We start from the raw sequence: 27,823 nt of genomic DNA on the forward strand, positions 1-27,823 counted from the left end.
ATGTGGTGGGGAGTTCTCAGCTTGCTGTCCTGGGTCCCATTGCAAGGTAAGGACTTAGAGCGAACTGGGTTTTTGTTTTGGTTTGTATTTTGCTCGGCAGACTTAACATTTTTTTACTAAACTTACCTGTTAGTCCACTGTGTTCATGGAGGACCTACTACAGAAGACAACTCAGGTAATTTTGCTAATACTTCTCTAGCTGAACTCAGCCCACACACCCAGGTACCGTGCCTATTCTGTCTCCTGTCAACTGCTCTTCAGGGACTAGGGACAGTGTGGAACACAGCTGTGGATCTGGTAACTGCGAAACGTAACTGGCTTCCTTGTCAAAACGTCGTTGTGTACAAGTCTTTGTCAAATATTTTAATTTCTCTAAATTCAGCTTTTTCGTCTTTAGATGGAAATGTTACTAAAAGTTTGGCCTGTCACATTTCTCATTAAAAGAAAATCTCAAATGCAAAAGCTCTTTGAAAGTGGTGAGGCACTACTCAATTCTAGTTTACTCCAGAGAGAATAAGATCCCCGTGAAAACCAGCTACTTTTAAGAGTGCATTTGTTTTTAATTCTATGCGTATGAAAGTTTTGCCTGCCTGAGTCTGTGTACCCTGTGCACACAGTGTCCGAGGGGGCCAGAGCGGAAGTTGGATCTTTGGGAACTAGAGTTACAGATGGCCTTGAGTTGTCACAGGAGCTGGCAATGAACCCGAGTCCTCTGCAAGAGCAGCCAGTGCTCTTAACAGCTGAGCCATCTCTCCAGCCCTGAAGGCCACGTCCTTCATAGAAATAAATCAGTTCTGTTGCTAGAGTTTGGTTTCTGAAGCCTAATTCTACCATAGAGTTATGAACATTAGAGAAAAGGGCAGTGACCTTTTGGGCTTGGGTCACATTAGTCCTACCCAAAAGTGGGGGAAAGGGTGAGGGATCATTTCCTGGTGTCACAGATGGTCCTTGTGTCAGATGGATGGGAAGGGACCACATACAGAGAGCAGTTGCCAAGCCTGGTAAGCGTGTTTGCTTCCAAGCAGTGATTCTCCTGGCCTGTGTCGGGTCACGTGACTATCCTGCTCAGATGCTTTCATTTCAAATGGCAACCGAAGGACGCTATTTAGGGATGGGGGTGGGGGCAGAAAGTTGTTTTTTTTTTTTTTTAGTTTTACATAGTTTTTCAATTCCCTGATCTTTATATTTCAATTATGCCTTCCTTTCCTTTCCCTGTACCCTGAGGCACTTAACGAGGATTCCATTTTGGTAACGAATGACATTAGCTTCTTGAGTAAGTGGCTTACAGAACAGCTAATGCATTCTGAAAGGGTGCATTTAGACAGCCAAAATTAGTATGATTTCAATTATTCCAAGGTTTAAAGTCTTCGGCTGACCTTAACTTTCCATGCTTCAAACATTTCCCACGTTAAAAAAAAAAAATCCCATAGAAATAGTTTTTTTTTTAATAAACAGCAAAAAACAAAAAAAATCGTATCTTGAGATAAACCTATTCTGAGCACAGCAGTGCACATCTGTAAGATCAGCATTTGGGGCAGGAGAATCACCATGAGTTCAAGATCAGTCTAGGCTATGTCGTGGAAATCAGTAATTGCAAGGCAGCATGGCAAGACCCTGTCTCAAAAAATAAGAAAACAAATAGATAAACCTAAGACAAGTCTGCCAGGACAGGCAACCTGTGTGTGCACATGTAGGCTGGCGCCTGCTGAGGCCAGAAGCATCAGATCCCCCAGGAACTGAAGTTACCCATGTGTGTGCTAGGCATCAAGCTAAGGTCCTCCTGCAAGAGCAGGGTTCTCTTACCTGCCCAGCCATCTCTCCAGCCCTGAAACTCTGTCTTAACGAGGATGAAGAACCTGAGGCTTATGCTGACTTAGACATTTTGAAAGGTTCCATACTGAAAGAACCCAAACTGAAAATTCCCCCACCTAGGTGACACAGACCCTCGGTGGGATTCGAACCACTGCTGCTCACTCTGACCTAAACCTGCTCAGGCTCCTCAGGGTCCAGTGGGCAGGAGCTGACTGTGCTGCTTCTTATCAACATCAGCTTCCACACAGCTGCAAATCCTCAGCTGACTTTAGCAAATTAGGCAGTAGAAAAAAATCACTGCGGTGGCTTCTGAGGCTGCCAGAGATTTGCAGACAAAGGAATTTCAAGATCTTGGGCCCTGCCCCTGTGGATAAAACGTAATGACAAGGAGTCTGGGCGTTTTTGTTTGTTTGTTTGTTGTTTTTCCAAATTCATTCCTCTCCTTTACCTTGTGGCTGATGAAAAGGTCAAACCCAGGCTGTTTCCAAGCCTCTTTTCTAGCTGCAAGAAGGAAGGGCTTCTGCAAACTGAAGAATTCCTTTGTTCCCCTGCATCCCTGCAACGAGTCAGCCTCTTTATGATGGCCTGGGAAATTATTTGATTTTGACAAGTCTAATCGATTTTCACATCTGCAGGTTCTCTGCCAGGTCTGTCTAAAAATCATACAAATCTCTTCTTGTAATGATCTTCCCTGAAGTGCATCTCTGCCTACTCGTCCAAGAGAGCCGTAGAAACAGGATCTGAGAAATCACGCACATGTTTTTAGCTTTAATTCGGTTCAAGTCTCTATTGTTTGATGTCACAATTGCAGAGGAAAACTAAGAGTTCTCTTAAAATATTTGTCTCTGAAGATTTACACTGCCCTTTCAACTAATATCTTTAAAAACTACCTTTATTCTAGTCCCTGGGAGTCCATAGTGAGCGGTCGGCACACTGCCTCCACTTGTAGCCATTTGTGATCCATTAACGGGACTGTCCCTCTAACCACACAAGTGTAAAGGAATGTGCACTTAGTGCTGAAACCATCAAAGCCTTTCCGTATCTAGAAGAGAGATTCAGTCCGTTGGAAGGAAGGAGGTGAAGGCCTGTTTTCAAGTGTGTTTTTTTATATGTGCGTGTGCATGTAGTATGCATGCATGCATGTGTAAACTTGTGTGTACAAGTGTGTGCAAGCCCATGTTTGGTAGTGAAAACTCTTCCTTGATCACTCTCCATTTATTCATTCAGAGGCAGGGTCGCTCCGTCAAACCTAGAGCTTGCCAGTGTAGCTGCTCTAACTGGCCAGCTTGGTCCAGAGATCCCGTCTCTGCCTCCTGAGGGTGGGAATGGCAAAGGAACCATTGCTCCCACCAAGCATCAATGTGGGTTCTAGGGAATCCAAACGCCCCTCTTCTTGCTTGCTCGGCAGCATGTGCATTAAGCACGGAGCAGTTCCTGGAGTCTTCTACTTGGACGTTTTGACAAAAGTTGCAATCTATGAGTTGAGTCTCCAGAAAGAGTCTTGAGGGAGATAAGAAAGGCTCTGAGCTAGCCATGAGAATGGCTGGGCAAGAGTGACTTTTCAGCCTGAATCTTCCAGGACCCAACAAGTGTCCCTTCACTTGGGCTGTCTGGAAGGAGCATCATCAAGTGAGACATGAAAATGTGTGATGAAATCATCAGGAGCTTTAGCCTGATGCCTACACACAAAGCCTTATTTTTCTTTAAGAATTATATGTGTATGTGTGCGTGATATGAAGGGGGCAGGGGGCAGGTATCAGTGAAGGACAAAAGCATCAGATCCGCCTGGAGTCAGAGGCAGCTGTTAACTGTAGGGACTAGGAACTGAACTCGGGTTCTCTGCAAGAGTCATATGTGCTCTTTTTTAACTTTTTTATTTTATTTTATTTTAATAACATGAGTGTTTTATATGCACATATGCCTGTTCACCCATATGCATGCCTGGTGACCTCCGAAATCCAAAGAGTGCATTGGATCCCTTGGAACTAGAGTGACAGACAGTTGTGAGCCGCAACTCTGGGTGCTGTGACTCAAACTGTGCTCTAGAAGAGCAGCAAATGCTCTTAACTGCTGAGCCGTCTCTCCGGCCCCAGGAAATACTTTAAATGAAGGGAAGCATAATGTCTTTAAAATGTCGGTCTAAAAGCTAATGGATGGTGAATTAGGGGAGGGACAGTTAGAAGACAGTTGCTGGAATGGTTCAGCAAGAAGCAATTGGGACACTCTGCCAAGGCCACAGCAGTCGTGGGGAAAAAAAGACTGGATTGATTAAATCAGTGCTTGCGAGAGATGAGAGGCTAGTGTGCTTGTCGGATGTCTGGGTGCCATGGCTGGTGACCACATTAACTAATGTAAGGAAATGCTGGGATGGAGCCTGCGGCTTATCTGTGTTAGTGAGGAAAGCCGGAGAGACACAGGGGACAGGAAAGATCCTGGGTTCCAACTGGACACAGAGAGGCACAGGGGACAGAATAGGACAGATTCCAACTGCACATGCTAAGTTTGAGACCCTGCAATAGACTTGCTCTGATTGCTTTTGAATTTATTACATACAACAATGGGGCATAAGGCAATTTTTAAAAATGAATATTCTCTTGCTTTTTCAGTTTCTCTGATAACCTATATAGAGTAAAGACCCTCCACAGAAACTGTCCCCTAATGCTGGGAAGGGCCAAGAGTTCTTAGGAAGTCCCTGGCTTCCTTCAGCTGTGTGGGCTTCAGGAGGTGGGCGTGACTACCATGCGCCCTTTGCTTGAAAATTAGTCACACGCGCTTTGATGAGACACCATCTACCATTTTGTGGGTGGTGTATGTGTGAGAAAGAGTGTGTGTGTATGTGTGAGTATGTGTGCACACATGTGTGCTGTGCATATAACACAAAGGTCAGTAGAGAATATTGGATACGCCTCCTCGAATGTTCTTTCTCTCGTGGCCTTGAGGCAGAATCTCCATTAAGTTTGAATCCCACTTGTTTTAGCCAGCCTGGCCTGAGCTGCCACCAGAAATCTGCCCATCTCTGAACCTCTGACACCTGGATTACAAGCACACGCAAACCACACATACATGCCTAGTTTTTCTTTTATGTGGGTGCTGGGGATTTGAACTCAGGGCCTCATGCTTGCTGAGCGTGTGTTCTTACCCACTGAGCCACCTTCCAAGTCCAGGACCGCTAGCTAGTTTACCTATGAGAGGGAAGAGATGACGAGGAGTCCAAGCTCTGTTTCTGTAACGTCCGCATGACGGAGTGTTGGCAAGCCTCTATCGTGTCTCCACAGCAGACTGCATACACCGTGGCCTCACAAGATTGCAACGCAGTCTGAGTGCGTAGCAAGCCACGTTCTCCAGTGTGTGTGAATCCTGAGTACAAGTGATGAACAGGGACACGGAGGACTGTGAGGCAGCTCAGTGGGTTAGGTTCCTGTGGCCAAGACTTCTGAGCTGATTTGGAACCAGGAGGTCCACACGGTGAGAAGTGAATCCCACAAATTGTTCTCTGACCTCCACCTGTGCACTAGGATGCACTCACCCACACACAGCCTTACACAAACGTACACAGAGATGGAGATGCATAGCATGAATAATAAAAACCCAGAGACAGGTACTGGGGTTCACCCTGAAGGTCAGAAAAGCACAGCAGCCAGCCACTGGCTCTTACCTCTACCTCAGACTGAAATGGCGATCCTGCCTCCACAAATCCTCAGAATGAGACTGAGTGTGAGAGCTGTCTCCTCCCGTTTCATATTCCTCTCTAGTGCTGGGATTAAAGGTGTGCACCACCACTGCCCGGCCTCTATGGAAAACTAGTGTGGCTACTGGGATTAAAGGAGTATGTGCCACCACTGTCTGGTCTGTATGGCTGATCCATATGGCTGTTTTACTCTCTAATCTTCAGGCAAGCTTTATTTATTAAAATACAAATTAAATATCATGAGAGAGAGACAGAGGGGGGAAGGGAGGGAGAGAGAAAAAAGAGAGAGAGACAGAGAAGTACCAGGTTTTTCCTTTTAGGACCACCAACTAACTCCCAAATCATGATACGGAGACTTATTATTAGTTATGAATGCTCAGTCTTACCTCTTTTCTGGCTAGCTCTTTTAATTTAAATTAACCTGTTTCTCTTTACCTTTTACTTTTCTTTCCTTCTGTACATCTTACTTTCACTGCTTCTTGTGTCTGACTGCCTGGGAGCTGCCTGGCATCTGGTCCCGGGGAACTCCCTGTTCTGTCCTCCTCCTTGTCTCCTCTCCTCATTCTCCCCTTTTCTTTTGAGCCTAGATTTCTCCCCCTATTTATTTTCTGTTCTCCTGCCCCACCTATCCTTTCTCTGCCTAGCTATTGGCCGTTCAGGTCTTCATTAGACCAATTAGGTGCCTTAGGCAGACAAAGAGAAACAAATGCAACACATCTTTACATAATTAAACAAATGCAACAGAAACAAATATAGCATGCCTTTACACAGCTAAAGTAATATTCCACAGCATAAACAAATATAACACCTCTTTCCATAGTTGAATATTCCACAACAGATGATAGATAGATAGATAGGTAATGGATAGATAGATAGATAGATAGATAGATGATAGATAGATAGATAGATAGATAGGCTATTAAATATATGTAATCATCTTTTTAAAGGACAAGAAAAGAAGAAAAGAGTCCATTGGATCAGTCTCAGCACTGTAAAAATAACTATACTTCATGCATTTGCAGCGTGATGAAATCTCCTAACCACACAGTCCATAAGAAAAGACTCAAAGGGTGGCCTTGTTACACATGGTCATTCTTGGCTACATGCATCCAGTCGCTGAGGTAACCAAGCCCAGAAGACAGTCATCCACTCAACACGACCTAAGCAGGAGGCGGTGAGACCTTACAGCCACTCCTTGCTGAGTCCCACACAGGGCTGATCTACAGAGGAGAGAGTGCTGCAGGTCAGACAGGGTGAAGCAGGAAGTTGGCACATGCCATGTAGGGCGTGAGCAAAGCTAAGGGTGAATGAGAATACCGTCAGTGTATCGCTAGCATCGACGGGGAGGAAGTGGTGAGCAAAAGCAAAAAAACCCACACCTCGTTGCTCTGACGACAGGTGAAAGTTGGAGTCCCAACTTAGGTAAAAGAAAAGTGAGAAGACAGCTAAACTCACTGTTCAGCATCCACCAGCCCGACGAGGCGCGTGCACGGCTCCTCCTCGGAAGGCTTCTCCCTCAGGACTCGGCACAGCATCTTCCCCTTGCACCCTTTGACAGACCTAGGCATTCCAAGTAATATTTGAAGTTATTGTTTTAAGCAAAGCTGGGTGGGCCTGTGGCTTCGTGATGGGCTAGTCTTTTCTACACCAATTTCCTGCTGCGGGATCGAACCTGGGGCCAAAATGAGATCAGTAAAGCCCAAAGCAGGGAGTGGCGGCACAGCCGAGCTCTGCCCCTCAGTCGCAGGTCTTCCCATGGCCGTCCCTGGGGTCAATAGACGTGGTTAGTCTGACCAGCAGCCACACACGTTAAGTTCTCAGCAGCAAAAGCAACATCTTAGGGTGAATAATGCCTCCGCCTTGCTAAAAAGCCACAGTGCGGTGCAGTTTATCACAATCTGAGGACGACACTGTCGGCGTCTGCTGACTGTTTAATTCACGAGCATGAGATTATTTCCCATGAGGGGACCCAAGCAGAATCCTGGCTGCCAGCCTCATTGCTTATTTTTGAAAACACGGATGTCTTGATTACTTGGTTACTTAGTAATTGAAACTGAGGCCTGTGGCACACTAGGCACCGACTCTACCAATGGAGCTGTACCTGCAGCGCCACAGATCTTTTCGTGTGTGTGTGTGTGTGTGTGTGTGTGTGTGTGTAAGTGTGTGAAAGCCAGAGGTAAATGTTGAGTATATTCAACATCGCTCTATACTTTTTTGTTGCTGTTGTTTTTGTGTTTTTGGAGACAGGCTGTCTCTTTGAACCTGAAGCTCATCCATTATGCTGGATTGGCTGGCGGCAAGCCCCAGGGTTCTCCTGTCCCCAGCTCCACGGGACTGGGATTGCAGATGAATACTCTGCGCCTATTATATATTTTTTACTGGGTGCTGGGGTCCAAGCTCAGATCCCCAGGATTGCGTGGCAAGCTCTTTACAGACCAAGCCATCTCTCCAGCCTCACAATGGCGCGCTGTTCTTTTTCTGCATTGGCTGATGGTACAGGTGTTTGTCAGCTAGAATGAAAACCGTTTTCCCATGAGAAGCAGTATGAATACAACACACAGACTGGGGGTTATTCTCGCTATAGACTACATGGAAATGAAGAACTAGAGATGGAATGCACAAAAATTAAATAAACAAATAAAATAAAGGCTGTCCTAGTGCGTCCCCAGAGCTCCCCCGAAGCATTGTTCCTGATATTTAAAATGATCTCAAGGATGCTGGGTATAGTGTACATGTCTGTAAATCCAGCACTTAGGGGGCTGGGACGGGAGGACCAGGAGCTCAGCGCCTGCTTGGGCGATCTAGTGAGTTCAAGGAGGGTCTGAACTACATGAAGCATTGTTTCAAAAAAAGGTTATTTTTCCCACAGTGTGTGTTATCAGGAGGAAATGACTTCCTTCCTTTTTTTCAATTTTAGGTTGGAGATAGGGCTTTAAAGCATTTGCTGTTCATAATTTACAGGTGTAGCGTTCTTCTAGTTGGATAGTTTTTACACCCTCCTGGGTAAGAATTATATTAATACCAAGGAAAGGCAGTTTAGTTTAAAACTTGAAGCAATCATGAACGATGATGAATGTGCCAATTCAGCAAAAAAAAAGGAAAAAAGTTTTTTCTTCCTTTATGTTCTTTCTGGAACAATAAAATTGTCACTGTTTAGAGTCAATTCTTCATCATTCTCGAGGGTTGTGATTTGGACAAATTAAACTCATACATTTGCTGGAGAAAGTCCCTCTGTGGGAGAAGCTAACTGGGGTGGATCTGCATAACTCCCAGTGACCAGTTGCCCCAACAAGTCACTAGAGCATCACTGTGTGTGTGTGTGTGTGTGTGTGTGTGTGTGTGTGAGAGAGAGAGAGAGAGAGAGAGAGAGAGAGAGAGAGAGCACATGTGTGTGCATGTGTGTGCTTGCACACAGACATGCTTGTATGTATGTTGGGGATTCAACCCAGGGCTTCTCCATGGCTAGGAAGCACCTTGTCACCGAGCAACACCAGGACCTGCAATTTCTCCCCCACAGCCTCATACACAGCTGATGTAACACACAAATTTGCAAATCACCCATTTTATAAACTGAGTGGCTCCCCGGGGCTCTGGCGGTTCCTCACTCTGATAGGCCTATGTAGTTACAGAGGTGTGGATGAGTCCACACCTGAGTACAGATTCCAGTCACCTGTGACCTTGAGCCCGCTGGGTTCACTCTACTGTAGAGTGAGCAACAGATTTTTTTCTCTGGGCCTGGGCAGCAGCTTTTGCTACCAGAGCGCTTGCTGCCAGACTTGACAACCTCAAATCATGGGACTCACTTGGCAGAGGAACGAATTGAGTGCCTGGGGGTTGTTCTCTGGAGACCACACCTCATGTACACATGCGTGCTGTCTGACCCTCCCCATCTCTGCATCCGCAGCAGCACTTCTGAACATGGAAACCATAACAGTGGAGGAGGGCGCGACACTCACCCTAAACTGTGCCACTTCTCCTGCGAAGAATGCCTCTCTCCAATGGCTGGCCCCTTCCGGGTTCACCATTTTTTTTAACCAGCATCCTGGTAAGTGGGGTGAGGGGGGAACGAAAATGATAGACCTCCACCTAAGGGATTTCCACCCGGGGCAGATTAGTGGCACAAAGACCCACATGAGTCACCAGAAGGGTGGGCTCAGCTCACCCACTGGCTCACGTGACTCACACCTCTGAAGTTACTTGACACAGGGCGGCTTTGGGGGGGGGGCACAGGAAGTCTGAAGTGGAAACCCCATCAGAAAGACTGTTAAAGGGGGCTCAAATTACAAAGCACCTTTCCACGCCTGCACCTCACCCCCACATCACTTTTTGACTCTCACTGACCAGGAAACACCCACACCACAGCCGTGGGCAGACAGCGGGCTGCCTTGGTGGGCTCTCCTGTAGAGCTGACGTATCACCCTGTGTCTAGAGCCGGCAGCAAAGTCAAGTTACCTAGCACCTTGTCTTCCCCCGCTGGACTTAACACCAAGACAGCATGCACTTTCGTCAGGAGGACAGTCCTGCCTTTCTTGTGTCACACGGAAAGGGTGTGTGGCATGCTTGAGAGAGAAAGAGCGGGCAGACTTCAGGCGTTGCTTAGACCTCAGACAGGAATTTCCCAAAGTGTTTTTCCTAATGAGAACACTCGATATCTCGAATACCCCTAGATGTCAAGGACTTGAGAAAATTGGATTCAGCCAAGTTCCATTTATAGTCACAAACAGATCCACTAAAAAATAGATATGCTTTGTCAATACTGCTTAATTGATATGTTAAATATAAAATAGCCAATCAGATTGATGTAAGCTTCACCACTGTTAACAGTAGAGTCCGGTAGACTAAGTAGGTGCAGGTTGAGAAAGGCGGTGAAGAAGTGGACTTTGAGTAGGAATAGTTCTGGTAAACAAAGTTGTTTGGTCCTCTTTGGAGAATGGGAAGTTAGGCATTCTGGGGGTTTTGCAGTAAAACCCATTAATCCACATCGAAGGTTTTCTCCACATGGCGTCATCTCGCACTCTGGTTGCCATTTGGCAACGACTGAGAATTGTTGGGGATGTTACAAGTAGGGAGTGGGGGTCCTGGGCTCAGGAGTCTGAAAGGCAGAGGCCAGGCATGCACTCAACAACCCACACTTCACAGTGCAGCCCCCGCAACAAAGAACTCTTGACTCCTGTGCCAGCAGAGATGAGACTGAAAATCCGGAGTGCTAGCTCAGGAGACATCAGGTCCCAAGAGGCACAACCTTCCTTTCGGATGAGAGATGTTCCCTTGGGTCGTTAGACATGCGTGAGCATGTTAAACCCCTTTAACAGATTAAAGAGCAAACCAACAAAATTGCTCTTTTCAGAGCCCCTGCTTTGCCCAGCGACCTTTGACCTTCCATGAAAGTTCCAGGTCAGGATGTAAAGCACTTAGCTGGTATGTTTATCTTCCATTGCTGATGTTGTGACCAGGCAAACCACACCTACATCATGTTTAAACAGCAAACTGTGGCAAGCGTTGTTCATGGAAGTCACGGATGCCTTCTTGGCTCCATGTCCCTTTAATCCCGGCACTGGGGAGGAGAGGCAGGCACTCTGTGAGTAAGCTTTTCCTCATACCAGCTTCTTTTCCCTCCTGTGCAGCTTTAAAAGGCTCCAAATACCAGCTTCTTCACCACTCGGCCACACAGCTCTCCATCCGTATGCCAAACGTAACTCTGCAGGATGAAGGCGTGTACAAGTGCTTACAGTACGGAAGCCACGTGAGGACGAAGCACGTGAAGGTGATTGTGTTAGGTATGTTCCCAGCAGGGTAACTCCCCGTAGGCGTGATACAGGGATGGACAAAGTACACTATTTTTATTGTATTTATTTTTTTAATTAAAAAAAATTATCTGAGGCCAGGCGGTGGCCGTGCACACCTTTCGTCCCAGCACTCTGGAGGCAGAGGCAGGAGGATCTCTGTGAGTTCAAGGCCAGCCTGGTCTACAATTAGACTTCCAGGACAGCTAGGGCTACACCAAGAAACCCTGTCATAAGAAAGAAAGAAAGAAAGAAAGAAAGAAAGAAAGAAAGAAAGGAAGGAAGGAAGGAAGGAAGGAAGGAAGGAAGGAAGGAAGGAAGGAAGGCAGCAAAAAATAGTTACCTGAGGAAGGGCGTGTGTCATGGAGCACAGCAGACAATTCGAAGGAATTAGTTCTTTGGTACTGTCACTAGTGTTTTCTGATGGTCATAGGTGACCCCTGGGAAAGGGTCATTCAACCCCCAAAGGGGTCGTGACCCACAGGTTGAGAACCACTGAGTCCACAGCCAGACCATTAGTTCTTTGAAGGGCCTCATATTCCCATCTTTGTGGTACCAACAAGGAACACATCTGGAACCTGCCCAGAGTTGTTCCATTTCTTCTCAACATCTGCATAAATTTAATAAATGCATACAAGTGTGGTTCTCCATGAAATAAAAAAGCAAAAGTAGAAGAAGGAAGACGTCAGTCCAGCTGGAAATGACTTCCAGGACAGCAGTACAAAAAGACCTGCGGGTCCTTGATAATGGAAATGTTCTTTTGATGTGAGGAGGGGCAAAAGAACTGTGCTTCGCCCCCTGTTTGCACAGACCTCAAATGTTTAGAGCTAAAACGCCAACGTCTCTGTGTCACAGCTGACATACCAAGACGTTGGAGGGCTTGTCTGTTTCTACAGCTAGCTGGTGACAGGCGGGACTAAAGTCGGGTCTCTCCCTAGTGCGCTGGCAACCAAGCCTGTGGCGTTACACCACGTTCGGTCTGCCTTCCTGACCATGTCTCTTTGGGAATTCTCGGGAACTGGCCACATGCTCAGGACCAAACATTCTGACTTCAGCCAGCCTGGTTCTTTGAAAGCATAAAATGGCAGGATTCTGGGGAAAGTTAAACAAGAAATGTAGCCAGGAATTACATAATTATTCTACAGCAATCCCAGGTGAAGATTCACAGGTGATGTGCTTGGCCGAACCTATGCAGGCCAGGTGGATGGAGACCCTGTCACTCGGGAGAGTGCTTGCCGTGCAAGCCTGACAAACAGGGCTGGCATGCCCACCACCCACATAAAAGCTGGGCACAGACGTCTCTAACTCCAGTACTGATGAAGGGACAGGTCCCTCCCTGCAGCTCATTAGCCCGCCAGCCTAGCTGCATCCACGAACTCCAGATCCAGTGACAGACGGTGATCAAAGAGTGAGGCTGACATCTACTGCTGGCCTCTACACAACTGTGCCACACACACACCTGTGCCCGCAGACGCACCTGTGCCCCCACACACACCTGTGCCCTCAGACACACCTGTGCCCGCGGACGCACCTGTGCCCGCAGACGCACCTGCCACTACTAGCTCAGCACAGAAAACTCCATTTTCTTCTAGTGACGCCTTTCAGGCCGACTGTGGAAGCTTTGGTGGTCAGACGGCAGAATGGAGACAAACATGTTGTCCTGAAATGCTCCACAGAGAGGAGCAAGCCCCCTCCGCAAGTCACCTGGCTGCTGGGGAGTGGTCTGGAGGTCTATGGTAAGTAGGGGAGAGAAAGGGTTCTTTGTTTTCTTTCTTGCTTCAATTTCCAAGGGATTTTTAAATGTTATGGCGCCCTCTGGTGGTGACAGGTGCCCAAAGACACCGTTCAATACATCAGCTTCAGAGAACTTGGCCTCATAACTGTCAATCCTTTGTCTAATGTTGAAAGGCTAATCTCAAATCACGAATCTTTAAACAATCAGAGTAGAAATATAAAGTGAGTTATTTACAAGACGTCTTAAAAACCGACAAAATTCCCTAAGTTAAGTGATGTAACACGGAGCATGACCTTTTACAGGGTCATAAGATTGGAAACTTGTCATGGTGTGTGTCCACACGCTAGTCAGTTTATCAAGTGGCTGTGTCCCGAGAAACCATAGGCTGAAATCCCTTCATGAAAATCTTAACCTCCTCGACCTCAGACATACTTTGAGCCCTTACACTACCCTACTACTCACAACCCTTCCCGTCTCTTCAAATTGCCGTGTAGGCGGGCTCCACCATGAATTTGAAGCTGACGGGAAAACCTGCAACACCACCAGCACGCTCGTGGTCCACACGTACGGCAGGAACTCCACGGTGCACTGCGTTATCCGGCACAAGGGCCTGGAAGGAAGGCGGCTGGTGGCCCCCTTCGGGTTTGAAGATTTGGGTAAGAAGGACGTTTTTCTTAGCTCTTTAATTTAGCTTAATATTTCTTTATTGGCCTAGTTTGCTTCCATGTTGCTGTGCTAAAACCTTGACCAAAAACAACTTAACGGAAGAAAGGGCTGAGTTCATCTTTACAGCTCAGCTCACACTCTATCACCGAGGTAACTCAAGGCGGGTACCAGGAGGCAGGGACTGAAGCAGAGGCCATGGAGGAGAGCCGCTTACTGATTTGTCCTCATGGCTTGATCAGTCTGCTTTATTACAGAACCCAGGAACAATCGCCAAGAGGTAGCACTGCTCGTCCCTTGCTTAAACCTTCCCACATCGACCATCAATAAAAACAATGCCCCATAGACATGCCTGCAGGCCAATCCGATGGAAGGAATTCTTCAAATGATGCCCCCTCTTCCCAAGGGTACCAAGTTGACAACCAATAATACCCATCACGGCTACCTATCGGCTGTCTAGAACCATTCCAGATCTCCAGCAAATATTCAGAGTGGGTCATTAGTATTAGCAATCAGTGGCTTCTATTTGCTTATTATTTTTTTCCTTTGATGGGCCACAGAGATAGTACAAATATTTTGTTCACACAATCAGGTTTTTTTTTAAAAAAAAAAAAAAAAATAATAGTAGGGAATGCTTTAAAGCACACTTACAAGTGAGCATTCTGAGCCCTTTCATCTACGCTGTCCTCTGGGTGGGATGCAGGGAACATAAGAGTTGTCTAGGAATGTGTCATATCTAAGAATGCGCAGTGTTTCTGGAGAGCAGGGCAAGAAGACAAGCTAAATTCTCTGGGGATTCATTGGCTTCCTCGGGTTGGGACTGCAAATGAGAGGCGTTTAGTTCCCATCACTAATGTGGGAGTGGGGCTTTACACATGGAGCTACAGTTCTCAAACATCTTTAATGCAATGCCCTCCACACTCCGGTGTGTGTGTGTGTGTGTGTGTGTGTGTGTGTGTGTGTGTGTAGGCATGTGTGCATGTATGTGCATGCACGCGCGCGTGTGTGTGTGTGTGTGTGTGTATGTGTGTGTGTGAGCATGCAAGCAGTATGCCGGTGCAGGCAGAGGTGAGTGCAGGTGGAGGAGAGGCTATCTAATCAGTCACTATCTAATCTTACTTTCTGAGACATGACAGAACCTGGGGTCACTGGTTCGAGACTGGCTGGCCAGTGAGATATGAGGGTCCCCTAGTCTCTGCCCTGGAGTGCAGGGAGCACAGGTTCATGCTGTTCTGGCTTGTAACTGGGTACCAGGGATGCTAATTCAGGTCCCCACACTTATGCAGCAGGCACCTTACCCCCCACCCCCACCGAGTTATCACCCAGCCCACCTTTCACACTCCTAAGAATAGCTGAGACCCACAAAGAACTTTTATAGGCTCTGTTAATATATACCTATTAGTAGTTAAAACTGAGAAATTTAAAATACGTGGTTACTTTAAAATAATAAGTCTGCAATATGATGATAAACATTGCATGGTTTTATGAAAAACACGTTACAAACTTGTGTGAGAAAACGACTGCTTTTATATTTTTAAATATTCTCGATGACCAGTTTAATAGAAAATAATGTGTTTCTCAGCAGTTTCTGCATTTTGTTATTTCTACCAAGTCATCTTGCTTGAAATAAAAATACAATAATTCAGCAAGAGAATCACCAGATATTTGAGGCCAGCCTGGTCTACATGGCAAGTTCCAGGCCAACAAAAACAATTATATAGCAATACTGTCTCAAAAAGCAAACAAGCAAAACTGTATCACCATGGGTAAATGGAACTTCTGAAATATTATTTCTCTAATGGTTTTGCTGTACTCTTCCTGCTTTCCTCAAAGATTTCACCTGCAATTCGGGTTTTTTTAACACCTGTTTAAAGATTACATATGCTTAGTTACTAAAATAGCGATTTTAAACCACAGAAAATTCTTTGATTAAATGAATACTGAGAAGCATCCATAAACTTCAGGAGACAATGCCCATCTGTCACATAGTATTGTTGACAGGCACAGCTACATGCTTACACATTTACAGTCTTCCTGGATGGCAGCCTTCTCATTGACTGATGAGAATGAGCCAAGCTGTCTCTCTGGACTGATCCACAAACAGCTCTTCATGTTACACAGCAACATTTAGTGAGTGTCTTGCTTAGTAACAGGCATTGTACTACATACCTTATGTGAATGGCGTTATTACTGGACACACACACACACACACACACACACACACACACACACACGAGGTAAGAGCCAGCAACTGTATTTCACACAAAAGGAAAAATCTTCAGTGCTGGATAAATTAAACATCTTGCTCAAGTCACTGAGGAATATGCTGATAACAGCACTGAGATTCAGCTCGCTCTGCAACCAGAGAAATGGATCACTGAGATGGAAGTATATTCCCCATGGAAATAGGAAAATATCTACATGCAGGTGGACAAACAGAGCAACCGATGGACAGGTGTGTGCAGAAGGACACAGTAAATGCCCTTTGCCGGCGACTGCCAAATGTCCTTGCACACAGGGGTCCCGGAATGCTGTACTCTCCGCCAGGTCACCTAGCAGATGGGCAAGCAGCGGGGTACAGATTCAAATCACAGAGTTGAGGCTCTGCATTTCGGCACAGCCCCCAAAAGTGGGTAGCAGCCAGGCTCTGTGCACTATGATCTTGAGCGAGATGTGGCTAAGGCTGATCTCAGTGGTTGCAGAATTTTGTTTTTCCCCCTTTTTAGTTGCAGATCAAGAAACAGCTTCCGATGCCCCTGAGCAAAGCCCTCTCTCCTCTCAAGCCCCCCAGGAGCCCACGAGTATGGGTAAGTCTCAAAATCACTGAAGCCTTAAAATAAATGCCTGATCGGAGATGCACATTTTTAGTCTACATTGAAAGAATATTTTTAAGATTTGTATATGTGTGTGGAGTGTATGTGTGTACACATGTGGTGTGCTCACTCGTACATACATGTGTGGAAACCAGAGGTTGATGTAAGAATTTATCACTCCTTCTGCCTGTTTTTGAGTGGTTGATTGATTGGTTTTTGAAACAAGGGTTCTCAATGAACCCATAGCTCAGCATCTCGCTTAGATGGCTGGTCCGCAAACCTGTCAGAATCCTCCTGTTTCTACCTCCCAGTGCCAGAGCCATAGGCAGGGGCTCTGTGCATGAGATTTCTGTGAGTTGTGGAAACAGAACTTGAGCTCCCATGTTTGCATGGTCCACGCTTTGCCCACTAGAACATCTCCCTAGTCCTCTCTTTTTATATTTGGTAAGACCACATAGACCCACTCCAACTGGTCCCAGTTTTGTGATGGCCTGGGGTAAAGTCAAGTCAAGAATTCATATGTTATGAGCTTGTGTCACAGGGCCTTTTGAGCTCAAAGATATTTGTCTCAAGACATTTACGTATTCACACACAGGCACACACACACATGCACACACATGGCCGTGACATGTGAATTCCCGATTTGATACAGACGGAGCTGAAGTCATGTAGGAGACTTGCTCTTGGTTTTCTATGTACAGCATCACAAACACAAAGATTTCCCACCCACAGAGAAAGAAGAAGCAGGAGGTAGAGAAAGGAGCACAGTCAATAGCAAAGATCTCCCTCAACTACGTAGGCACATCTGTGGTTACTTGGCTGTGAGAACACAGGTCACGTTCGACAGGATGGAGCTATAGGAAGAATTTAGACAGTCTTATATTTTAGATGATGAATAAACTAGTTAACTTGGGAGAGATTATCAAATAATTCATTTATCTTTATATACAGCGTTGTATCTGCCAATAGTGGGTATTACTCAGAAAAGGCCCAGTAAATGGACATGTGAATGAATGAATGAGTGAGTGAATGAATGAGTAACTAGTGAGTGAGTCTACTGGTGTCTTGAGCAGGATGGTTAGCCTCCCTCAGGAGAGTATGCGTTCCTGCATGTTCTCTATAATAATTCCATCTGGGAAGGTACTGTCTTTGGGTCATTATCGTGTTCCTAGTGTTTAGTATTAGATCATATTTTTTTAAATGCCATGTCCTGAATAATTGAAAAGTAAATATTTTGGGTTTTAAACCCTGAAAAATACAATATGTACAGCACAGAGGGTTTTTTTTGAAGAGTGGTGGAAATTGAAAACGTTATGAAGTGAGGCAACCACATCCTTCCTTTAATAATTCAATATTTGTAAACGTGTTTAGAATCCGGATGTTTTTAAATTGCCTGTCACCCCTACTGAACAACTCAATTTTCTGCTCTGCATTTTCGTATACAACCTAGGGTTTAAGAGACATGGTCTCTGAAATTCTTTTCGGCTTTCAATTTCTGCAATTTTATTACTGTTAATAACATCTATTTTTAAGAGCCGGAGGCTTTATTCCCCTCGGGGCCACATAGTGGCGCTGTGCAACGGGCTGATAAAATACTGCAGCCAAGGAAGGGGGAATTAGAAGCATAGGCAACCAAACTCCAGAAAAGCCCTCTTATTGTTCCAGTTCATCTTCCAAAGCCTCACAGCTTAACCTGTTTCTAGAACAGGGGCGCCTGGACTTTAGACTGGCGCTGAGACTCTAGCGCTGCCCTAAAAGCTTTGTCCTCTGCATTCCTACCCAAGTTTCTCCAGAAAGCCCAGAGATTCCCCCCCCCCCCATCATTCAGTGGTTCTCTTGAAGCATCCTGTAGACTCCTTCCTAATAGTTCCCTCTTGGGAAGGAAGCCTGGAATAATGGCTTTGGTTTAGGTTGCCCAGATAGAAAACAAACTGGGAATTCCCTGGTTGCCTCTGCTACTCCACTGCTTCAGGACTGGGCCTTTTGCTAACTGCTCAAAACCTGCTCTCTCGGAGCTGAGGAGAGACACCACACACTATGTGCATTGCCTGGTGCACATGACGTGTTAATAAAGGGGTGCCTTTACAAGTAAGGCAAAGGAGGCTGTGGCCATTTGTGACGATTTTTGTGAGAAGCTGGTGCTTCGAAGCAAAATAAGACAGACACAGAAAGAGAAAGGCTGTACGTTCTTTCTCATATGTGAAAGCTAAAAGTGTTGGCCCAAAAGTAAAAGCAAATAGAATTGAGATTATTAGTGATGGAAACTCAGAGGGGAGGGATGGGAAAAAAAAAAAGGAGGTTGGCTAAGTGCCAACGGGTGGTAGGAGAAAGGGAGTAAGTTGTCGTATTCTGCAGCATGGTAGGGTAACTGTAGTGGGGAACAACCTATCACGGAGGCTTGCGCATTGGCCCAGTGGGTAAAGCATATTCTGCACAAGTATGAGGACCCGAGTTCAGATCCCTAGCCATATACAGCCCTGCAGCCCACATTAATCTCAGCGTTGGGAAACAAAGATGGGCATTTCCATGGGGCTCGCTGACCAGCTAGTCCAGAAAGTTCAGTGAGAGATAACCCTTCTCAAAAGACAAGATAGAGGTCAGGCACACACCTTTAAATCCAGTCAGGCAGAGGCAAGAAGATCTCTGTGAATTCAAGGCCAGTCTGGTCTAAATACTGAATTCCAGACCAGTCAGGCCTACATAAGGGGGGGGAGGGAGAGGGGGGTTGGGAAATGATGGAGAAAGAGACCCAGATTTGAGGTCCATTTATTAAGGAACCACAGCCAGCAAGGACCTGCCTGGTATTTCCAAGACAGAGCAAGAGGAACAAAGCCGCTTCCTTAAAATGAGCTTTATCTGAACTGGAGAAATGGCTCCATGGTAAAAAAAAAACAAAAAACACTGGATGCTCTTCTAGAAGAAGCAGGTTCGATTCCCAGAACGCACATGGTTACTCAGGACCACTGAGAACAACTCCAGGGTATCTGACGCCCTCTCTTGGCCTCCTTGGATACTTGGCACTTACTGTAGGGGACAGACATGCATTCAGACAAAATACCCATTCATAGAAACTAGATATATTTTAAAAGAAACGTGTTCTCTATCATAGTATTATTCCTTTTGTGTGGATGGACCCTTCTGAGCCTAAAATCCTCTTAAAGGCCCGCACACCCGCACCATCACATGGCAAATAAATGTCAGCATGAGGGTCAGAGGGACAGTCAAGCCTGAGCCGTTATAGAAGTCACATACATGTGATCTATGTATATGTCATGTCTTTAGTCTCAATGATGGAAAATTCCAGTATACAAGAGACTGACAAGAAAGAGAAAAAGCATGCCACTCAAGACCCTGACTTGACCACTGGTGAGTGTTCCCCACTGGGCTTAGAACAGATGTTTGATATTCTGACCTCCTAGCTATATGTCTAGTTGTCTTCTTCAGCCCTTGTTTTCCAGACTTTTCTACCTTTATAACAAGTCAATCGCTTCCCTGCCCCATCCTTAGTTGTCCCTCGACTTCCTTATCCTACTGCCTAGTCCTGTTATTTTTACTCACCCCTGTATCTCCACATCAGCTAACTAACTCTACTTCTTCTGGGCTCTTTTGTTTTAAAGGGGTTTCTTTCTTAACGGGTACGAGTGTTGGCCTGCATGTTTGTATGTGTGCTACATGTGTGCCTGGTGCCCACAGAGGCCAGAGGAGGGCGCTGGAGCACCTGAAACTGAATTTACCAATAGTTGTGGGTCATCGTGTGGGCACAAGGAGTCAAACCCAGGTCATCCAGGGGAGAGGCCAGTTCTTAAGAAGAGCAGTTAACTGCTGAGCATCTCCAGCCCCTTTTCTGAATTCCTAAATGTGGGTCTTCTTGATTTCACTGCTTCACCTCATCTCTGTTTAAATTTCGGTATTCAGGGGTTAAACCCAAGATTTCACACATGCTAGGCAAGCATTGACCACTGAGTTATAGTCCCTGCCCAGCTTTCCCTAGTTCATAGAAAGTTCACTGTCTCCTGAGCTATTTCCTGCTGCCTAAACATGGAAGAAGGAAGAATCCCATACTTCTTACAGGGTGTCCCTCTGAGCATCAGTCTCAATTCCATCCCATGGTCCTCTTTCTTTAAAGTTTATTGCACAGATACTTTTTTGTTCACTTATTTGTTTACTTAGTCTATTAATTATTTGTTGGGGGGGCAATGCCACACATGTGAAGGTCAGAAGACAGCATGCATGGTGATTCTTCCCTTCCACTGTAGATTCCAGGATCAGACTCAGGTCATCGGGCTTGGCAGTAAGTATCCTTACCTGCTGAGCCCTCTCCCCCACCCTTTCATTCCATTTTTCCATGTCTTTAGTCAAATGTCTTCTCTCCTAAACTCAACAATGTTAAAAAATCCAAGTGGCATCTTTTTCCCAAAACAGCTTGTTCAAAGCATTGCATACCCCAACCCTTCATTTCTCTGTGCAGATACAGAGCTAGATGCAAGTACACATGCACACACATGTAGCCACTGATGGCTCATGAGTTCTCTTCCAGGTGTTTTGTCTGTGATCATAGTTATGCCCTTAACATAAGCCCTTATCATCTTGCGACTTCAGCCCTTCCTCTTCTGGTCCAGGCTTAGCATCATGGAAACATATCCTTGTGCCCTTCCCACTTGTGTACTGAGAACCTTTCTGGCTTCCCATAGTCTATAACATACAAAGCAAGTTCTCCAGCTGCACAAGGTGCACTCTGCTGCTTACCACTGCAGCCCTGCTTTTAGAAAGCCCCTGCAAGACACAGGATGCTCTGAAGGCTTCATCCTGTTCAGCATCCCTGTCCTGTTGGTCCTTAATACTCCACAGCAGCAGGGGCTTCACCTTAAGGGTCTTAATTCTACCCCAAGACTGATGTCTATGGGTAGCTTCTCCAGTGCATTCAGCCTTGGGGGTCCCACTTGTCTCTGAATTCTTAAACACAATATTCTATAAACACACACACATGCTTCTGAGAGTTAGTGTATCTTACTTTTGTTTTCCTTTTCAATGTATTTATTTTTATAAAGGAAAAATGATCCCCTAAGGCATAAGGATTATGTCCTAGGCAGGTTCAAGTATGTGTTCTCCACATAGCCACCATTCCTTAATCTGGACTTGTTGGCTGAGATGAAGGACATTTGGCAAAATTACCGACTAGTTTAGAAGGATTTTTAAGAGCTCATCATATGTATCTTCTAACGCCTTTACAAGGGCCACATTTAGCCTAGTCAAGGGACATGGCCTTTTGTTTTACTTGGATAGTTTTTTTCAAACCCCTTAATTCTCCTGTGCTACTGAACTACATTGTGTTGAACAAGCACTCCCCATAGCTACTTGAAATTACCAGACTGTAATTTAAGTCAATATTCATGTGTGCTTTCTCCGGAAATAAAAAAAGAACTAAATATCTATGTCATTTAGAAAATAACACACAACTTTCCAAGTGATCCATGGGATTGATTTGTCTCCATTGCCCATTTGCTTGTTTCAGAGAACTGAAAAGTATGCGGTACATGGCTTCTGGGGTAAATCTGACTCATCTGAGCTGAGCTGGGGAAGTGCTGTATATATTCTTTGTCCTGGCTACATTCCCCATTGCTGTGATAAAACGTTCTCCCAAAAGCTGCTTGAGGGAGAACCCATTTATTCAGCTCACAATCCCAGAGTATAGTCTGTCATGGTGGGGAAGTCAAGGAAGACTAACCACCACATCGACAGTGATCAGAACCTAAACTGCCTGACACCCTGTCATTCTCCTCACAGAAGCCAGTGCTCGGTACATAGGCCTAGAGAGGAGGAAGAGCGGCATCCTGCTGCTCACGCTGGTGTCCTTCCTCATCTTCATCCTCTTCATCATTGTTCAGCTCTTCATCATGAAGCTCCGTAAAGCACACGTGATATGGAAGAAGGGTGAGTAGGCAGAGAACCCAGCAAGGTCCTTAGAGCCCAATGGCTAGCTAGGGGGAGTCTGTCAATCAAATCTCCTCCCTTAGCTGCTGTGCAAGCTGCCCAGGAAGGGGCACTGCTCACATAAGCAATCATTTGTTTTCTACCAAACGTGGGCTATGAATCTTTGGGAAATGTGTTTGAAAAGTGTAAGACAGAGAACTTAAAGTAGCTATGGGAGTTGGTGCCGAGCTGTAGATGCTCTTGTTGGCAAAATGCTGAGCCAATTTATCCGCTCACTCAGTGAGCCTTCACTGAGTGCCCACTACATACCAGGGACCGTTCCCAGTGCTAGGACTGTGTGAGTCTACAGGACGGGTGGTCCCTGGTCTCCTTATGTTCTAGTTATGGATAAACATCTGATGACATTCATATTTTGCAAGAAAGCACTCATTTTCACTCATCCATAAGACACCAGCCATTTCCCCCAAGCATACCAATGCCATTAAACCAACACAATAGCAATCATAATGATACCATAGTAATAAATAAATCAAAATAAAAATATGTAGTATAGAAGATACCTATTAAAATGCATATACTTAACACGTAACAGAGCTTGACAGGACCTTAGAAGTTATTCAGAATAAGTCCATGAATTCATTCCATAAACACATGTGGGATTAGAGCCCCTCTTCACGAGGGTGTGAAAGACTGTTAAAGCTGGAGAATGGGGAGGGGTGCCATGAAAGGCTGCCTTCTGGGTGTGACAGGGCTGTTGGCATCATAAACACTAATAGCTGTGACCAACTGCACAGGAGCAGCAAATGCGCAGAACAACATGGTGATGCGGGGATGACTTGGGAAAAATGAGGGTCAGTAGGAGGGCAAGAAACATGACAAAAGCTAATGGAGGTGATATGATCACAATACATTATATACAAATCAAAAACTTAAAAACTAGCCTAAAAGAAATTCTCTCCCTCAATTTAGACTAATTGTCTAGCCCTATGCTATCTGTGGCAGTGGCCACAAGATGACCGTCTAGTCCCTGACATGTCTTGAGTCTCTATCAAGATGTGCTATAAAGATAAACTATCCATTTTTTTAAAAATTAATACATACACTCAAACTCAAACATGGTATGGTATTTGGGGTATGCCAGTTAGCTAAAATATATTGGGAAATTAACATCTCCCCTTTTGGACTGTGGTGGCTGGAGTACTTTAAATGATAGGTATAGTGCTGCTGGACAAAGCTGACCTAGTCACATACGGCCCAAGGGCTCTGGTAACAGAAAATTCTTTATACCAACTCAAGATCCTGCATCTTTAACTATCTCAGACTTAAAAGCATCACTCCTGATAGCTTAGTATGAGCTTATCTAGAAAGATGAAGTCATAGCTCATTAGGGGTGGGCCCAAAGGGGTGACTAAGAGAGGGAGATGAGGGAAAGATGAATAGAACGTGATTTCCCTCACATGCAGTAAATATAGATGCCATGAAAGCAGAAGGAAGACTGGGGAGGAACAGTGAGAGGCGAGAAGAGGTCTGGGGAGGGTGGCAATAGAGTGATGTGGGAGGAAAACAAGAGAAAACTTCAATGATGCATATGTGTCTTGATTACTTTTCTATTGCTGTGAAAAGATCCCATGACCAATGCAACTTACAGAAAAAGCATTTAACTGGGGACTGGCTTACAGTTTCAAAGGGCAAGTCCATTATCATCATCATGGCAGGGAGTGTGGCAGCAAGCTGGAGAAGTAGCTGAGAATACTACATCTTGATTGGCAGGTAGAGATAGAGACACAGGACCTGGTGTGGGGTTTTGACATTTCAAAGCCTACTCCTAGTGACACACCCTCCTCCAACAGGGTCACATGTCCTAATCCTTCCCAAATAGTTCCGCTCCTGGATGACTAAGAGGTCACATATATGAGCCTATGCAGGTCATTCTTATTCAAATCGCCACAATATGCATGAAAAGGTCAGAACGAAAACCCAACGTTTTGTCTGCTAACTAAATCAAGTAAAAAATAATTTGCCTTATGAGAGGCAGGGTCTGATGCTTCATTTAAGCAGTAGGCAAATGAAATGACATTATTTCAAGGTCTATTAACGATTGGCCACCATCATTCTCTTGGGGTGCTGCAATTGTTCCTTTCTGAAGGGCAGTGCTTGCCTCTGTTCAGCTGTCAATTGACTTCCCCTCTTCCAGTGCCCCTGGGAGCCCTGAAAGAGCTGTAAGATTGCACTAATGAATACATGAGGCACAGGAGGTCATGACAGACGACGGTGGCCAGGCTGTCATCTTCTTCAAGCGTCCATTTCTGAAGATGTCTGCAGTGTCAGAAATTAGTAATGGGGTTTTCTTCTCTTACAGAAAGTGAAATTTCGGAGCAAACTCTAGAAAGTTACAGGTCAAGATCCAACAATGAAGAGACATCTTCTTCCCAAGAGAATAGCAGCCAGAGTAAGTCCCGTGTGTGGCCTGACCCTTGAACAATGAGGTTCATTCATGAGTCACCATAGGGAAAGTGGGGGGGGGGAGGATAGAATCAAAGTTTTCTTTGATCTGATAAATTTTCATCTGATTTATGGTATTTAAGGAAATTTATCTTTAAAAATTAAGTGGTGGTTAGTTCATGTAGTAGAAGATCCCCCACTCTAGGGAGCCTGGTTCTGACTCTGCCATCACACTCAGGTTCACTGTGTGGTCTGAGCTGTGCAGCACCGCACACAGAACCTCAGGCAATGATGCACTTTCTGTACCACCCTATGCTTTATTCTGTTAGTCAGAAAACAACCGAATTCATTCTGCATCCTTCAGGTTTGTCGTGGAGCCTGGCACAAATGGAGTGTCTAGTAGATTTTCATTGAATAACTGAATTCAAGGCATAATTAATCCAAAGAGAAATATTTGGGGTCTGATGGATGACTTTATTGCAATACTTTAAGCAAAATAATGGTGGTAAAGATTCTAAAGGGGAAGGAGAATGTATGGGTGTGGGTGGGTGAGAGTGTGGGTCTACACATGCATATACAAGTGTATTCCTGATTAATAAAAGTTAAATAATATATAAATAGTGTGTGTGTGTGTGTGTGTGTGTGTGTGTGTGTGTGGTAGGCAGAAGCCAGGCAGGTCAATAGCATGACAAAAATTTTATACCTTCTACCTGTCATATCTCCTCTGTGAAAATTAATTTATTCTACCTGCCAAGCATTTCAAGAAATGTGCTGAGTTTTGCTGTTTGGTTCTGTTTGTTTGATGGAGGGATTTTATAGGATTTAGTCTCTTAAGACATCTAAGCCTTTTCATTTTATTTTGGCCTTCCAAGGTGTGATATAGAGAGAATAGGCTTCTCTCTATAGAGAGAGGGGGTGGGGAAGAGAAGGTGAAACAGCCTGAGGGGAATCATGAGCTTTAGCAGAGAAAGGAAAGCCCCCACCCCAGATGCCAGACAGGCAAACGTCCTCATGGTTCAGTTTTAAGGAAATGGAATGGACCCTGCACTCAGGACTCTGTGCAGATGGGGACATCGGGAGCTTGCCATCTTCATAAGCAGAAGGGTTTTCTTTCTGTGTTAGTCGGGTTTGGTTTGGTTTTTCACTGCTGTGGCAAGCACCTGACGGACTAAGGGAAGAAGGATTTATTTTAGCTAATGTTCAAAGGTCTCAGCCCACTGTGGTGGGGAGAGTGTGGTGGAGTGGTGGGGCGATTCACAGCGTGGCAGACCGGAAGTGGCCAGAGAGAACCCATTTGCTCACTAGTCCTCTTGCCCTGGCCTGTCTATTGGTGCTTTCCCCCTACTCCACCCTCCCAGAACACAACAGATGCTCCCAAAACCATGCTTGATCTTCTAGAAACTTGTCAATCCAATCGAGTGGACTTTGAAGATACAAAGCACCATTCTCCTGCCCACGTGCCTCAAACCCAATGTTGCAGCTATATTGTTTTATGTTTTCAAAAGATCAGTCTGGGGCCAGCTCCAACTCTAGGCTTTGAGAGTTCTGCCCCAATCTAATTTTTCCACACAAGCCTTGTTATATTCTACTGTGTGGTTTTGCTGAAGACAACGTATCATTTTCTGCAGTTGATAAGTGGCAAAAATGTCTATGTATTTTGTTTCAGGTTGATTAGCATATTGTTTATGTAGCTTATGTTGTTTCTTTTTAATTAAAACTTAATATTTAGAACATTTACATATGCCAAATTATTGCAGGTTAGGTTTAGTAACTAAAACATGGCCTCCAAAAAGCTTCAAGTAAGTGGGTGCAATGCTGTTCAAAACTCATCTGTAATGTGCTTTTCTTTCAGTTTCCCAGTCTAAGCATTGTATGAACTACATCACGCGGTTGTACTCGGGAGCCAAAACAAAGAGGAAGGAGAAGGCGCAGCACTGGAAACTAGAAGGCAAGCACAGTCGTGTCCCAGAGAGTATTGTGTAAGTGTGCCGTGCAATAGAAGATGGGATTGCAGGGCAGCTGCAGAAGGCCGGAAAGGAACATAAGTACTGTGGCATGGGGAAAAAATGTCCATTGAGTACAATTCAGGACAGTGGCCACTGAGCCAGGGCAGCAACATGAGAACCAAGCCATGAACATTGAAAGGAAAACATAGACAGAACCTATTATTACTAACACTACTCAGAGCCGGAGATCTCTACTAAGTCTTTTGGATCAGGGTCAGTGTGACCAGCAAACGTCTGACCTCGAAGGAAGCGGTGGACAGCAGTTTTTAGAATGGGGCTGTAATAGAACTATTTAAATTGGTTTAAAATCTTTCCTTCTGGTCAAGAAGAACTTAAGAATGAGAAGAACCCAAAGAAGACCTGAGATACCAGGAGCCCACTTTCAAGACAGGCTGTCAGAAGCTGCCCCATGGATGCTAGGGGGAAACAGGATGTCACAGCGTGTGATGGACATGAAGACCTAGAGATCTACAGTTCGCAACCCAAGGACTGAATTCAGCTGCCAGTTCCTTAGGCTTCCTTGCTAACCATATGAGGTAACCTGGCAGACAACTTTTTAACCTGAATACACCACGACAAAAGCATGTTCAGAAGAAAACCATGGGTTTAATTAACAGATTGTTAAACTCATGAGTGGCTTTTTCTTTCATAAAGACCATAGTGTGTCTTTCTAGAGGTTGTTGTGCTTCTTGATTCTGCATTTTAAATGATTGATAATTCTTCTATTAAAAAAAACAGTTCAGAGGACATAGCAAACTCTGGTGCTCTGTGAGGCGTGTCTCATTATTTGGAGCTGAGAAAAACATTTTGAAATTATCACATGCACACACACACCCATGCACACACTTGGGCACACTTGCACATAACCATGAGCACAAGCAGATATATACACACCTATACTGTGAATGTTTTATTGCAGGTATCATATCCTCCTGGTTCTATCCCTCCTG

The 27,823-nt window shown here is 45.1% G+C and overlaps 1 protein-coding gene across 3 annotated transcripts; it reads left to right on the plus strand.

Annotated features, from left to right (window-relative positions):
- Positions 1-27,612, plus strand: Crtam (cytotoxic and regulatory T cell molecule). Of its 3 annotated transcripts, none has more exons than XM_050133543.1 (10): positions 1-46; positions 9,405-9,545; positions 11,125-11,277; positions 12,876-13,019; positions 13,513-13,674; positions 16,408-16,488; positions 19,777-19,860; positions 22,279-22,425; positions 24,785-24,885; positions 26,734-27,612. In XM_050133543.1, the coding sequence occupies exons 1-10, from the start codon at positions 1-3 to the stop codon at positions 26,848-26,850; spliced, it is 1,176 nt and encodes a 391-aa protein (XP_049989500.1). In that variant the 3' UTR covers positions 26,851-27,612. The 3 variants fall into 3 exon arrangements, with proteins under 3 accessions (XP_049989500.1, XP_049989498.1, XP_049989499.1); XM_050133541.1 differs by having other exon boundaries at positions 24,785-24,874; positions 26,720-27,612; XM_050133542.1 differs by having other exon boundaries at positions 22,282-22,425; positions 24,785-24,874; positions 26,720-27,612.
- The last annotated feature ends 211 nt before the right edge of the window (positions 27,613-27,823 follow it).

The sequence above is a fragment of the Alexandromys fortis genome, unplaced genomic scaffold (assembly GCF_014885135.2).
Source record: "Alexandromys fortis isolate MF-2015 unplaced genomic scaffold, M_Fortis_MF-2015_v1.1 scaffold_231, whole genome shotgun sequence".
Classification (NCBI taxonomy): Eukaryota; Metazoa; Chordata; class Mammalia; order Rodentia; family Cricetidae; genus Alexandromys; species Alexandromys fortis.